We start from the raw sequence: 16,831 nt of genomic DNA on the forward strand, positions 1-16,831 counted from the left end.
TAGATATTAAATCCTTATATAAAAATATGAAAATAATACTACAAAGCGTCAGAAACTTGCATTTAAACACCAACTTTTACTTGAGACGGTGTACAATACACGTACAACTCAAAATTATTTTTTTTATACAAAATTAAAAGTTTATTTATATTAAATTATATATATTGAAGAAATATTTATTAATTAATAAAAAAATGGATTATTATATATTTAATAAATTTATATATATACGATTTTTATTTATTTTTTACTAAAAATAATAAAGAAAATTATGAAATAATAAAAATGCAGTGTTATGAAAATATCAAGGAAACCATTATTTAATTAATATTATATAAAGCAGCGGATAAGAAAACTACACTGTAGGCCGCAGGGAGAGGCCATCTTGAAATGTATAAGTAGGCCATAAAGTTCAATGTTTTCTCATTACAAATAATTTGAATGAAACCTTTAAAAAGCTATTCGTACAAGAAACGTAGCACGCATGTCTGAAGCGGTGGCGCCAGAGATAACACGATTCGCTCTTGTTTGGTCTGTCGCGGTGACCAAAGCTAACGTGTTTAATCTCGTGTAATCTCGTTATTAAAAGTTTCTACACAAAAACTTTTTCATCGCGAGTTATGCTTAACATCTGCGTGGTGAGTATAAGTTGTGTTATTTTTCCAACGTTGTATTGACGAGAATATTAATAAAGAATAAAATAATGTAACTTAAGATTTTCAAAAAAACTACGGTGTAAGATTATTTTATTGATTTATCGATGTGAATATAAGATAAATATAAATTTATTTGATTCTTAGTTGTCACCATTGATTTAGGATGAATAAGTACATGATAAGCAGACTTATACGATGACCATCTAGATTTTGTATAACCATATTAAAGTTTGACCATCTATTTCATCAAGTATCAAATAAGATAGCATTACAGGAATGCCAAATTTAGATAATTAAAGAATATCAGGTTTAGGAATATATTTTTAAATAAAAGAAAAAAGGTTGAGTTAGGTACATTAAAAAGTAAATAACGCGAAGAACTGACTTTATTGAAGAAATTTGTACATATTTATGCCCTTTTATGAATAACGTCGACTCCGGATCTATCACTACTCACTTATCGCGTTGACGGACAGACTGGTTGCTGCTTCTGAATTTATTTTGACCACTGGCAATCGTAGTTAACATACTCTATATGTGTAATAATATAATATAATATTGACACAACTTTTACACAAATTATCTTGCCCCCAATTAGTGGGTTATGGGTTGCAAGACAACGATATATTTAATAGAATATACTTACTTAAACATACATTAATATATATAAACATTCATAAATACATATAAACGTCCATGACCCGGAAACAAACATCCATATTCATCATATAAATGCTTGCACCTACCCGGATTCGAACCCGGGCCCTCTAGCTTAGTAGGTAGGATAGCTAACCACTCGGGTATACAGGTCGTCTTTTTTTTTTTGAGAGGAGGAAATACGGTTACGTATTTACGCCCCGGAACGGGGCGTAATATGTCGGACTCGAGTGTCCGCGTAAGCGGACACCCCATACCGACTAAAACCTCCTCTGTGCTGTTAGCAGCCCTGGCTTTCACAGCGAAGTAGGACGTGGGCCGTGGAGGCCGCAAAGACTACGCAACAACAGTCGCAGGGCGTCTCCTAAGGAGACTCGAACCTCAGACCGGCTGTGTGCTTGTGGGAGCTGTGTGCTTGTGGGGGCTGTGTGCTTGTGGGGACAGGTCGTCATATCCATCAGCATTTATCGTTAAGATCATTAACGTAAAATATTAATTATTATAACGTTTATTTACTGCATTATATTGTACTGCGTAGTTGAATATCACCATTTGTTAATTGAACATTAGCACAACATTTTATTTATGTTAGCAACTACAAACTACAATCTACATAGGCTTTTTTTCGTGTTTATGGATCGATTATTGAGGGGTTCTTTGGCCAAGTCTCTACCTAGTTACAACATGTTGAAAACTAAACTGTATCCTAAGATTTAAATATATTAATATTTACAGTAATTTTAAAATTTGGGACCACTGAAGACTTATTATGTACTCTAATGAACTATAAGAATTAAAAAAATAATCTTACAACCAAAACATAACTCAATTAAAAAAAACAAAAATCAAAAATTATTCCGAAACAAAAACAATCGACTTGACTTTCACGGCTTGAGTAATTAAGTAACTCTGGAACATAGAGGAAAACATTCGCTTACTTTCGCAATGAACCTATAAAATTTTATCTAGTAATATCTTTGAACACTTAGAAAATTAAAGTTATTTTATCGTTTAAATAAAAATGACATTTAATACTTATGTTAAAAATAACAAATTTGACCTATTTTCCTCAGGTTTAATAACATGTTTTTTATTCATTGAATTAAACATACAAATGAAATTACAATTTGTATTATATTTTCCTGTCAGCTATATTATCTAGATTTTGATAATTGTTTTATTTTGTATACCAAGTGTTATGGGTAATTAATTACTTAGTGGATAAGTTAGTGTACTAAAATTTAGTAGAGGGCGTTGAACCATAGGTCATCCCGTCTAAATGCACTTTAAAAATAAATAGTAATAAATTATACGTCAGGTAGTACACAATACAAGTAATATAACAGTAGCGTAACTCAGCGGTATCCTTGACATTTATACCTACGTCTAGGTGAAGCGCTAGGGTTGGTACATACAAAAGTAAAATATTTGTTTAGATATTGTATGTGTGTTGTTTTAGGTTTAGGAATGAAACATATTAATTTATTGATTATGATACATTTAAAATAATTAATAGAATAATATATTTTTATAAACACTGCAATATACTCTTAGACCCGCCTACTGCCATTATCAAATAGCACAATGCCACGTTTCAGTTTTTGTTTGTGAATCGATTCATCACCTTATGATTCAAATCGATTAAAATATTGATCGTTTTTGGGAAGAATCACCATAGAATCACCAAGAATCAGTATAGAATACACGATTGTTAGCTATTGCTGGTTGACATCGTAAGCTTATTGCTGGATGACAAATTCAAATTCAAATTCAAATATTTTTATTCAAAATAGGATGTGAAATCACTTATTGAAACTCAAAATAAAAACTACCACCCATTCCAAAGTGAATGCCTCAGGCCTGAGAAGAATGGGCGCAACAAACTCAGCGGGCTTTTTTTTTTCATCAAAAATATGTTTTACAATTAAAGTAACATTTACAATGTAACATTGTACAATTAAACTTATTATTTAATAGCCTGAGGGCGGTCGCTCCATTCCCAATCTGTGGTATCATTAAGAAAGTTATTTATGTTATAGTAACCTTTACCACACAAACGTTTTTTAACAATTATTTTGAATAACGTAACACCTTTGTTTTGAACATTTTCTGGGATCTTGTTGTAAAAGCATATACATCGCCCCACAAAAGACTTACTAACTCGACTTAGCCGAGTAGTAGGCATCATCAGTTTATGTCTGTTCCTGGTGTTAACATTATGGACTATGAACATACATTACATTATCAAGAATATATTGAGAAGCAACAGTCAAGATGTTAATTTCTTTGAATTTTGCTCTCAATGATTCCCTAGGACCTAGGTTATAAATAGCGCGAATAGCCCTCTTCTGCAGCACAAATATTATATTAATATCGGCAGCGTTGCCCCATAGCAATATACCATAGGACATAATACTATGGAAATAACTAAAGTATACTAGTCGCGCCGTATCTATGTCAGTTAATTGTCTAATTTTTTTAACCGCGTATGCTGCAGAACTAAGTCTGTTCGCCAATCCTTCAATATGGGGGCCCCATTGTAATTTGGAATCTAGAGTTATGCCAAGAAATATAGCAGATTCCACCGGTTCTATCACCTCTCCATTTAACAAAACACACATTTACATTTTTGACATTTGGTACGGTAAATTTAATGAATTTAGTTTTCTTGCTATTTAACAATAGGTTATTAGCGCTAAACCAGTACACGATGTCAGATAAAATATTGTTCACTTCGTCAAACATAGCTTGGTTTCTTTTCACTTTGAAAATCAGTGAAGTGTCGTTCGCAAACAATACTACCTTATGTTTTTTCTCTATAAGATTAGGAAGATCATGTATATAGATAAGGAAGAGGAACGGTCCAAGAATAGACCCTTGTGGTACTCCCATACTGAGAGGAGTCCCAGGAGATCTCCTGCCATTCACGTCGACCCTCTGAATTCTATTGTTTAGATATGAAGTCAGAAGATCGAGCGCAGTTCCTTTTATGCCATAGTGGTATAGCTTCCTGACCAGCGTTGAATGTTGAACACAATCAAAAGCCTTAGATAAATGACAGAAGATGCCAAGTGCATTCTGCGATTCCTCCCAGGCATCAAAAATATTCTTGATCAGCTCAACACCTGCATCCATTGTTGAACGTCCCCTAGTAAAGCCAAATTGTTTCAAAACAGTGACATTGTTAGCTATTACTGGTTGACATTGTTAGCGTAAAAGTTTAAATTAACTGTTATAACTTTTAACACACTAAGCGATAGCATCGCTTTCGTACGAGAAAGTTGAATGGAAACAAAAACTTTTTTGCACAGTGTGCAAAATCGACATTCGAACAGCTGTCATGTTGATTTGCCCGAGTTGTACTACGGGTGCTTTTCTAACTATCCATGGATTTTCTCGCAAAACAAAACATGTACACAATAAATCGGTAACTGTAACTAGCATTTTAGAAATTTATTTTTGTTTTGGCTTATCTCAATGTGAGATTTGATTCTTTTCTACATATTATTATACTTAACTTATTTCATTCTTATTTTTAATGTCTACACCAGTCGATATTTCACGCAAATAGACAAACAAATTGCAATTTTTTTTACCATCAACATCATCGACTAGCTGTACTCTAAATTATTCCGAAATCAGAATCAATATTACGAAAATCACAAATTACAATAAAATATTTTTTTGACGTGACGGAGTCTTTACAAACTTTTTAAAAATATATTATTTTATATTCACAGGCAAAATTTCTATAAAAAAGCAGAAATATTATATTTTATCTTACGTGTACAAGTGAATAGAAATATTTAGAAAGTTTTTCGCAAAAGCGATTCGTGCTGCGCCGTCATGTCCGTATTTCGGGTTCCTTCCCCTTCCCATTTCCGCGCCCCGCGAGCTTACTATTGGGTTATTAATTATTTAACTTTCGGTTTAGCTTACTAATTTACCAAATAACATGTTATTTATGTTATTTTTTTCTTCTTATATGATCGCTCAATACCTCGAGTAATGTTTGTGTAATACTAGCTACTGATTATAAAACGTATTTAAAAAATATCTAAGTCTATGTAACTCTCTTCGTCTCATTCTTTATACATATGTAGTTAAACTAAACTCTCTGAAACACATTTCCTGCACAAAGAAGACAAAACAGAATCAATATCAACAACATAATCTGAAACACTCCGATCTTGCAGTTTGAATGTCTGTTAATGATAGGAATTTCGTTACTGGGTTGGTATTCAGCAGAACAGTCAGTGTATATATATTTGATAGTATCACTTGCTATAATACTATACTATACCACACTGATTGGCTTAGCATTCACAGTGGGGCTATCCCTTAGTTTAACATGGGTTAAATCAATCTATTCATAGACAAATTGCCTAACAGATATGAAAAAGAGATTTATAATAATTGAAAGATGTCATCGTAAAGTGTATCTTGTAGCAAGAAAGTAATTTTATCATCATCGGTAGTGAAACGTCAAAACTTGGTTAAAGTTGCCCTGTGTCGTTGAAAAAGAAATGATTGAGGGTGAGTACGAATGTAATGGTAATTAAGGATATCATAGAAATCAAAATAAGTGATGATTCTTTGCGGTACAAGATTCTTCGCATTTTATTCTTTAAATTTGTAAATAAATGTGCCAATGTGCGGATCTTGGTTATACAAACCTTGGTTATAAAACATTTGGATGCATTTTCACCTCCTAGTCAAACTCTCTCAATTTTTGCTGAGTGCCTAAGTATTTTCACGGTCTAACGGTATCTTGATGAAAGACCACACCATTTCTATAAATCAAATCAAAAGGTCGTAATGAAGAATCGCAAATGAATACATTTCATTAGGTTTCTTTTACATAACTCGTGTGGCACCCAAACAGCGAGCTTTTTTGTATAACTATATTTTTTCATCTAAGACTAACTGTTTACTGGACAAGTTCTTTAGCTATGTTGTAACTACTGATATGCCGATCTTGATCCCCTGTTCCAAAAATAGCGTCCATTTTATCCGTAACCGAAGACCAAAGCGAGGTGGATCTATGCGGATTGACAATGTTTAAACCAACTATCTGCTATTTACAATTTTGAAAATCAATTAAGTAGTGTATTAAGGTGGAAACAACTTTTACAATTGGATTTTTTTTCAATGAAACACTTTGAATTTCAATGACATAAAAGCCAGCCAGATTCAGATTCAGTACAAATACGGTACAGCCGGATTTTTTTACCACTTAATACGTCATGTAGTCATATAATAATAATAATAATATAATATTGACACACATTTTACACAAATTATCTTGCTCCAAATTAAGCATATATAGCCTGTGTTATGGGTTGCAAGACAACAATATATTTAATACAATATACTTAGGTACTTAAACATACATAAATACATATAAACATACATAAATACATTTAAACATACATGACTCGGAAACAAACATCCACATTCATCATATAAACGCTTGCACCTACCGGGATTTGAACCCGGGACCTCTAACTTAGCAGGTAGGATCGCTAACCACTCGGCTAAACAGGTCGTCACCTTTTTATATAGATTTATTTCGGGGAGATCAATGAGCTAATGCACATGCAAGGCTCACTATCCAATACTTTATATACAATATTATACAGTTTTGGGGCTTATAACACAGTTCGGTTGATTGATTGACAATGAAACAACGTCTATTTGCCGAAGAAGCGTGTATCCCTTTAAAGCGCGATCCTCAAAACGGTGTAAAACCACGGAATACAAAATAAGACAATTTTATGTGTGACACGAACAGACACCTAAGAATACGTGACGCATATTAAGTTGAATGGATCACTTTGTACTTCAACCGACTTCAAATAAGAAGGAGATTAATAATTAAGTGTTTGTTTTATTTTATGGTATGGTTACTTCATACATAATGTATCTAGATATATATAACATGAGTCTAGATATTTATAAGTATCATAGGTAGGAAGACCTGAAATGCTACCAGACCTTTTCAATTTATTTAATTAAAAATGAATTGCTGTGCGTTAGTCTCGGTAAAACTCAGAAACGGCTTGACCAAATTCGAACGTTACGGTACAAGGATGGTTCTAAAAAATAAAAACGGATATATGGATATGTATATATATATATATATCTATCTATATATTGATAATAATGGACGATTTGTCGCTGTAAAGTTCAAAGGACGAGATGTACGAGTAGGTATAGACAATCGTTGGATTGCGAAATATTCTTCAATCTTGTCCAAAGCGTTTGACGTTCATCTTAACATAGAATACTGTAACTCCGTCAAGTCAATTAAGTACATATGTAAATAAATGCAGTGGCAAAGCCGTTTTTACTGTAACTGATGAAAATGACGAAGTATCTCAATATCAGATGGATCGCTATGTCAGTAGCAACGAGGCGATTTGGTGCTTCTTTTCATTTACGATCCACGAACGACACCTTTTTTCTTTTTCCTTCAGACACTCTGTATCACATTTACACTGTTCATACATATAATAATTAATGTTATTACCGTCGGTTGCTGCTGGTAAGTCGTCGTTCGTGGTCCAACGTCGTTCCAACAACTAAAAACCGTTAATGGACATTTGTTTGCAACTTATCGTTAGGGGTGTCAAGTTTTACAGTTGCTTGAGAACGATACCCATTGGTATAATAGGTACGCTTAAAGATTTCGTCATTTCTTCATTGTTTGCCATCATCATATCCACATGTTTTCCCTCGAATCCAAATGATTTATGGGTGTAATATAAAGACAGCATGTCTGAGGATATTTTGTATCGTATGCGCTCTATTACTACAAATCCTATACTGCAAATAACTGAAGAAATTTACAATGATGAGGCACTAATTATGATAGAAGACAACTATTTAATGATCTTAAATAAAGTGCTATCGTGTTAAGGCATGACATCGCCCAATCGTCCTATGCATGATATACATACTTATGAGTTGCAAAGAGAAGCCCAATACTATGCTCAAGAACTAGCTGAAGTAGTTAGCACAAATGTTCCAATATTGAATCGACATCAAAAGATTGCCCATGACTCTGTGATAGAAGCTGTGAGCAATGGAACTAATGTTATTTATTTCTTAGATGCTCTTGGAGGGACTGCAAAAACTTTTTTGATCACCGCTTTTGGCGACGAACTGCAGAATGATATCGCGCTGGCATTGGCATAATAGCACAATGGCAAAAATTTTACAGGAGAGTAATCTGATTATTTGGGATGAATGTACGATGGCCCACAAGAAGTCACTAAGGCGCTAGATAGATCTTTAAAATATCTTTTTAGCCAAAATATATTTGGTGGAGCTATGATTCTTTTGTCTGGTGATTTCCGTCAGTCTCTTCCGGTTATTCCACGATCAGCAGCTGATGAACTAAACAAGTGTTTGATATCGTCTAATTTGTGGCAATATGTAAAGACACTTAGATTGACAGCTAATATGCATGTACTTTTAAAGCAAGATCAAAGTGCAGATGTTTTTTCAAAATAATTGTTAGATATTGGCATCCCGATGAGTCCAGCTGTAAAAAGGTGAAATCATCTTCTCTATTTATTTATGCTCCAAAAAAAACCGAAATAATATTAAACAATTCATTCGACAAGGGTAATATTGAGACTCCAATAAAATTCTAATGGAGGAGGAGAAATTTCTTCTTTCATACATTTTCAAATTTGTTTTCAGTTACACTACGAAAGACCTCACAAGGCACATAATATGTAAAAATATTGAAGTCAAAAGAATATTAAATGAGAGATAAGATAGACTATTATAGTTGTGAACTATGTCAAAGGAGCAGCCTTTAATAATAAGACTGATAAGCCTATAAGTTCACTAAAGGCCATTGGAATTTATTATTTTCCCAAAGGTTGATGTTAAATATGTTATAGGACCTACCTTTATTCGCCTTGGGTGCTGCTAATCCATGCGACAAAAAGATTGCTTTCCTGATTTTCGTATTCAATGTTGATTACAGAAGTTGAGATGATTAGTCATTTAAAAGGTATTGATATAATTATTACATAATTATTCAAGTGGTTACTTGCGGTTGCATGTTTTTAATTTCATCTTCATAACCATGCACAAATTTCACAGTACAGTACATCAGGTCTGTTGTATCTTACATTGTTTTACCGTTTTTTTTGTAACCGCGTTTGCACTCAGCCTTATATAAAATTCTCAGATTTTATTTATTTTTTAAATAACTGATCATTTTATAATTGTGTCTTGACAGGCCTTACTTTGTCAATTTATTTTATTAAAAATAAAAATGTACTGGTCTAGGTACAACAGTGTTCCTTACCTATGTTATAATTAAGTATATTATATTAAGCTGTGGAATGAGCTTCCTTGTGCGGTGTTTCCGGGACGATACGACATGGGTACCTTCAAAAAAGCGCGTACACCTTCCTTAAAGGCCGGCAACGCTCTTGTGATTCCTCTGGTGTTGCAAGAGAATGTGGGCGGCGGTGATCACTTAACACCAGGTGACCCGTACGCTCGTTTGTCCTCCTATTCCATAAAAAAAAGTATAATTTAGTCATGTCAATTGTATAACACAAACAAAATTTTTGTCACTTTTAAAAACAAAGCAGTGTAATTTATGAGTGCTTATAAAATTCTTTTTTATATTTTATAAGGCTCCATAAATTATATGAAATGAATTCTATGAAAGCGAACAGTTCACCGTACCCATTACATTGAAGTGCCGTTTAGAATTTTTAATTTATCCCAAAAAATTAACCTTTAGTTAGTTATGTTAAATCTCTTTAGATAAATAATTTCACTTACTACGGCGCCCTTCAAGAGAAAACATATACATTTTATGTTTTTACAACAAGATCTTAGAAAATGTTCAAAACAAAGTATTACGTTATTCAAAAGAATTGTTTACAAACATTTGTGTGGTAAAGGTAACTATAACATAAATGACTTTCTTAATGATACCACACATTGGGAATGGAGTGACCGCCCTCAGGCTATTAAATAATAAGTTTAATTGTACAATATTACTTTGTAAACATACTTTTTGATAAACAAAAAAAGACCGCTGACTTTGTTGCGCCCACGCTTCTCGGGCCTGAGGCATTCATTTTGTATTGGGTGGTAGTTTTTTTTGACTTTCAATAAGTGATGCCACATCCTATTTTGAATAAAAATATTTGAATTTGAATTTGAGAAAGGCGCCGCTGGGCTGTATCCTGTGCACGGAAGCCTCTCATTCACAAATTCTCATTCTCAAATCTGCAAATTGTTAGTTTTAGGTCCCACATGAGTGTATGATTTAAATTCTTGAAAAACCTATCAAATAAAATACCGCATATGTCACAGCAAATTATGTAACAAAAAAAAATATATTTCTTAAGTTAGCTTTTAAGCTAGACCTTTCCAAAAACCTATAACCATCAAACTCTGCAAAATTAAAATCCGTCCTGACGTTTTGAATACATAGTAACAACATCATTTTAATCTTATCTTCTTTAGAAGTTGTATCATGTTGTACATTATATAAAGATTTGAATCGTTGTGATTTCTCAGTAAACATTAAGAGTTCTATCAGTGTATTATCAGAGCAAGAGCTGTCGACTCGTGTTTGCTATTCATTAGCACGTAATATACCTTGAACAATATTTTCATATAAAATGGCAACGAAAAATTATTACAACGATGATGTGAAAAATAACGAAGTTTCTGAAACTACAGAAAAGGTTGACTACGATCAACTGCTGACATCTGCCGGCTCATTTGGACGCTATCAAGTTTTTCTGTTTTTTGCGACACTCCCATTTTATTTTTATGGAGGATTGACATACTTTAGTCAACAATTTATGACAGAAACGTCTCCAAACCATTGGTGCTGGATTTCGGAATTAGAAAACTTAACAATAACTGATCGCAGAACATTAGCGATACCAGAAGATCCTGGTTCGCGGTTTGGTTATTCAAGGTGCTATGCATACGCTGCAAATTTTAGTGAAGTGTTAAAAACAGGAGAGAAGCCAAATGCCTCCTGGCCAGTACAAACTTGTCAAAACGGGTGGGAGTTTGATAAATCAGAAATACCATATCCAACAATTTCTAGTGAGCTTGGTTGGGTCTGCGAAAAAGACAGTTACCAGGCAAATGCACAATCAATTTTCTTTGTTGGCTCAATAGTGGGAGGATTCATTATAGGCTGGATAGCGGATCGTTATGGAAGACTTCCAGCTGTTACTGCAAGTAATATGATTGCTTTTGTAGCAGGTGTTGCTAGTGTTTTTGCATCAAATTTTATGGAATTTGCTATTTGCCGTTTCTTTTTTGGTATGTCTTATGATAACTGTATGATGTTAATGTATCTTCTAGTCATAGAATATGTAGCTCCAAAATATAGAACAATAATAGCTAATATGTCATTTGGCATTTTTTTCACTTTGTGTATTGTGGCATTACCATGGGTTAGCCTAGCATGTGGTCATTGGAAAACAATTGGTTTAGTTACAAGTATACCAATGTTATCAGCTATTATATTTCCCTTTATACTACCAGAGAGCCCTAGGTGGCTCCTTTCGAAGGGACGCATCGACGAAGCAATAAACATAATAAAAAGAATCGGCGAAATAAATAAAAAAGAAATAGCCCCAAAACTACTGGAGCAATTTAAAATTTCTTTAAAGAAAGAAGGTAAAGAAGAACAGCTGAGCAGTGTTGAGCTTTTAAAAAATCCAGTTTTAAGAAAAGTTTTCCTATGCACGTGTTTAAATTACATGTGTTGTATGATAATTTTTGATTCTTTAATACGTACTCTTGGTTCATTGGGATTTGATTTCTTTCTTTCGTTTACTCTCGTTTCATTTACGGAATTCCCTTCATTAGTTATTGTTGCTTTCGTACTGGATTTAACTGGCAGGAAGTTTTTGTCTGTTAGTTCATTGGGCTTTTGTTGTATTTTTTGTATCTTAGGTGTGTTCGTAGGAGAAGGATTACCTTCTGTTATTTGTACTATATTTGCTAGATTTACTGTCAATATAGCCTGCAACACAGTCATGCAATGGGTAGTTGAGATTTTGCCAACTCCTCTAAGGGGATCGGGAGCTTCTATTGTACATATATGTGGCTATGTAGCTACAGTTATTTCACCATACGTGGCGTACTCACACAAATTAGTATCTTGGCTTCCACTTTTTATTATGGGTGTCGTAGCGATTATTGGCTCAATATGCGCCCTTGTTTTGCCAGAAACAGCTGGAAAAGAGATGCCTCAAACTTTACAAGATGCAGAAGATCTAATAAGTAACACAAAGTTTTTTGATGTACCTTTCCTTCGAAAGAAATTAAACAATACTAAAGAGGAAAATAACCCTTCCTTTCAGATGGATTAATTTGATATAAACTAGCATATTATGTTTTAATTAATATTATAAGACTGTATTTTATTAAATTTTCATTATATTCATTAAACTTACAATGCAAATTAAAATTAATAATTCCTGTAAATAAAGTTTGAAATTGCACAATGCGAATTTTAATTAAACCACTTATATGTATTTATGTTTGAAGATGATAAGGTTAGTTATTCACCTCTTTTATATATTGCTCTTTAAAATTTTGATAGATAAGTGAAACATAAGGGTTTTACTTACAAAAAGTATTGTGTCGGTGATTTGGAAACACTATTTTATATTTTTCTAATAACAATAATTTTTATACTTTGAAATTGATATTATGAAAATTTATGGTATAAAGTTAGCTCTTACACTTGTCAAATAAACACTAATGCCTTGTGCTATGGAAATATTATTGATATAATCACGGACCAGTAAAAAAGAAGGACTCCGCGCTGTGATATTAGCAAGTGAGGCACCGTTATGCTAGTGTGTGAGCGGTTACGGGGAGTACTAGTTACACAATTTTTTCTCCCTTAAATAATCATATATCTTTTTCACAACGCACGACGGCATTTTAAAAATATTTTATTGAGACGCAAATTGATCTGTCACAGACGATGTCAATTCTCATAATGGCCGCCTATCGGCCTGTAAGTGTGTGCGTGGAGCTGTGTATTTACACGTTAATCGGCTTGTTTTGTTGTTACACTGTTATGTAACACCTCCGTGATATGGAGTCCTTATTTTTTTACTAGTCCGTGGATATAACATTTTTTTTTAATCATCAACCAATCAATCAAAGACGTATCTAACGTAGAATTTATTATATTTTCTACTGAACTAATCACACACTACGTCTTATGTAATAAAAGTAATATTTATTTAAGTGTTATCAATATAATTATATGTATAATATATCTTTTCGAACTTAATAAATTAAAATGATCTATGCTAAGGAACTTTGCAAAACATTACGTAAATACAATAATTATTACTGTTTTCATTTATTTCTTAATGCGTCTTCCATTTACCCGACAACGAACATGATAGTCAGTTTATGAGACTCTTCATTTTATCTTCCACATTTTATGATTTTGAGCACTTATGATAATGTAGATATATTTACCGATTTTTTTAAACCTTATTTAAATGCTAACATTCCACATAAGACCCGCGCTTCGCACGATTCTTTAAATATGCCCATCTTCCACACAACCGCATTTCGTGGTAGCTTTCGCTACGCAGCCACTAAGTGTTGGAATAACCTGCCACCACCACTTCGAAATTTGCACTCAAAGGAATCTTTTAAGAATAACTACAAAAAGCTATTATTGCAAGAGCAAAAACTAAATTAAATACATCGACTGTAGTGAGGATGGGTATCATAATGGATATATTTTATCTATATAATATTAAATTACTCATGCATTTTTTATATATATTTTTATTATATACTTGTCTAGCTAGTGGGGATGTACGTAAATGCGTGTATACGCATCACTACTTGATCTAAATATTTTCTTTTCAGATTTATAAATTTATTAAATTCTGAGCTTTGTTTATTAGATAGAGGATACGATAAATATTTAAATATTATAATTATTTGTTTCACTCATTACTGCCAAAATAGCTTTCACGGAAAAAAAAATATAGGAAGTTCATAATATCAGTGTTAGGAAAATACGTCCTAACGTTTGCTGAGAACTTTCCTTTTTGCGAATCGCGCTGCTGCCTGGTTTGTTATCATTCTACATAGTTAGTTTTAAAGCATTTATATATCTTTCTTTATTGTTTTTTAAACATTTGTATTGTTATTTTTCTTTTCTTTATACAATGTTAATTGTCATATCTATTGTACTTGTAAAAAATTTGGTGGCAGTTTTTCGCAAATAAAAAATTTATTATTATTATTATTATTATTATTATTAAATTAATCTGAAATAGGAAATGAATACAATAAATATAAAATTATGTACCCTATGTTCAGTCATTAGGTATGTTTTTATATATGATACTAATATAACATTCAACAAAAAATCATAACTAGGTACAAAAATAATAAAGGAAGCAACCTTCCCAAATATAGGTATGTATTTCACACACACCAAAAGTAGATATTATATCATTATTTGGCTATTATGCAACAATGAAATAATATTAATTTTAGAAAACTAGGAATTTATCTTTAGATTAGTATAAATAGCAAATATCTGGTGAAATTTGTGCAAACAATAAAATTCTACAGTTCCTAATTTAATCAAACAAAACAAATCTTATTATCATATTAACAATACTATGATTACATTAAATTAAAATTATCATCACGGGCAAGTGTACCAAGAATACTGGCATCATTTCCGCATTGGATGGCAAGGCTGATCCTTTGTACGAAACAGCTGTTTCGTACAAAGCTGGCAGCTGCCAGCGCTTGGGTTTCAGTAGCGCTTGGGGCCCGTAGTACTATCTACTACTATCTAGTGTACCAAGAATACTGGCATCATTTCCGCATTGGATGGCAAGGCTGATCCGTTGTACGAAACAGCTGCCAGCGCTTGGGTTTCAGTAGCGCTTGGGGCCCGTAGTACTATCTACTACTATCTAGTGTACCAAAAATACTGGCATCATTTCCGCATTGGATGGCAAGGCTGATCCGTTGTACGAAACAGCTGCCAGCGGTTGGGTTTCAGTAGCGCTTGGGGCCCGTAGTACTATCTACTATTATCTAGTGTACCAAGAATACTGGCATCATTTCCGCATTGGATGGCAAGGCTGATCCGTTGTACGAAACAGCTGCCAGCGCTTGGGTTTCAGTAGCGCTTGGGGCCCGTAGTACTATCTACTATTATCTAGTGTACCAAGAATACTGGCATCATTTCCGCATTGGATGGCAAGGCTGATCCGTTGTACGAAACAGCTGCCAGCGCTTGGGTTTCAGTAGCGCTTGGGGCCCGTAGTACTATCTACTACTATCTAGTGTACCAAAAATACTGGCATCATTTCCGCATTGGATGGCAAGGCTGATCCGTTGTACGAAACAGCTGCCAGCGCTTGGGGCCCGTAGATAGTAGTACTAGTAATAGGGTCAAGTGTCTCGACACCAAACGGCGTAAAGATGTATGACAGACTGAGGCCAATATATTTACGACGTTTGCTGTCTTCGGCAGTAGAAGCAGCAGCCCCAGCACCAACTGTCGTAACTTCCCACACCAGCTGCCTTCAGCACGAGCCATCAGGGTAATTTCATCAGGACGCTTGCCATCGCGGCTGGTACCATCTGGCTCTAAAACAGCTGGTATATTAAGAGCGGCAAATGCCCTGCGGATGATTTCATTAGTGCTGGCGTGACGACAGAAACGGATGGAAACCGACTGCTATTTTTAGGCAGAATAGCCCGTGACGATCAAGAGCATCTACTTGCACAGCACATCAGCATTGATGTGGTTCCTTTAGTTTTAAATAATAAAATAAAATATATTATCTCTGAAAGTGGTCTTATAATCAAAGAAACCCTGAGTATTTTGAGAAAATTTTCATACGTACTTATGTGAGCATATAACCAACCTGCTATATGTTTTAATTTATTCCTCTCATAATTATTTATTATTTCTATCATTAAACTATATATTATATTCACAATCATTATATTTATCAAGTAAACGGTAATTTGGGTGTTGTAAAGAATCTTTATATTAGGCTCTATACCTCATCAGCTGTGCAGGAAGAGGTAGTGAGAGAGAAAGCATCAGTAGGTATTTTTTCGGTTAGAATTAAATTAAGTGTCGGAAAACGTCATAAAAGATAAAATAAAGCGGAAGACTTATTGGGCGAAATGGAAAAACAGCTGCTACCCTCGTGCCCGGTAGCTTCGCCTTCACCTAAAAAATCTGCGAATTTGTTCCAATGCTGCTACCTGCATAAATAAATTTCAGTACTATGCACGCCACCTATCCAGTACTATGTTGGACGGAGTGCTAAAGTCGCCTTTTTAAGGTGCAAAGTTTCATTTCAATAACTAACTCTCGAGTGCTAATGTTTCTTGATTTTTAGGTGAACATGCATCTTCTATAAATATTATATCTAGGTGACATAACATTCGTCAGCGTAGACCTTCATCTATTTCGGCAT

At 33.7% G+C, this 16,831-nt stretch overlaps 2 protein-coding genes across 2 annotated transcripts in view; both read left to right on the top strand.

Moving 5' to 3' along the window:
- Positions 1–541: 541 nt before the first annotated feature.
- Positions 542–16,831, top strand: part of LOC126978786 (transient receptor potential cation channel subfamily A member 1) — a 77,978-nt gene continuing 61,688 nt past the window's right edge. Inside the window, exon 1 of the mRNA XM_050827856.1 lies at positions 542–638. The gene's annotated coding sequence lies outside the window, so the exon portion shown is untranslated. The remainder of the gene's footprint in view (positions 639–16,831) is intronic.
- LOC126978793 (carcinine transporter-like) lies at positions 10,896–12,835 on the top strand. The gene has a single exon (XM_050827867.1). The coding sequence runs from the start codon at positions 10,982–10,984 to the stop codon at positions 12,698–12,700; it is 1,719 nt and encodes a 572-aa protein (XP_050683824.1). The 5' UTR covers positions 10,896–10,981; the 3' UTR covers positions 12,701–12,835.

This window comes from Leptidea sinapis, chromosome Z (genome assembly GCF_905404315.1).
Source record: "Leptidea sinapis chromosome Z, ilLepSina1.1, whole genome shotgun sequence".
NCBI lineage: Eukaryota > Metazoa > Arthropoda > Insecta > Lepidoptera > Pieridae > Leptidea > Leptidea sinapis.

Coding starts and splice junctions, on each gene's coding strand:
- LOC126978793 (XM_050827867.1), top strand. CDS start 10,982: ATGGCAACGAAAAATTATTACAACGATGATGTGAAAAATAACGAAGTT.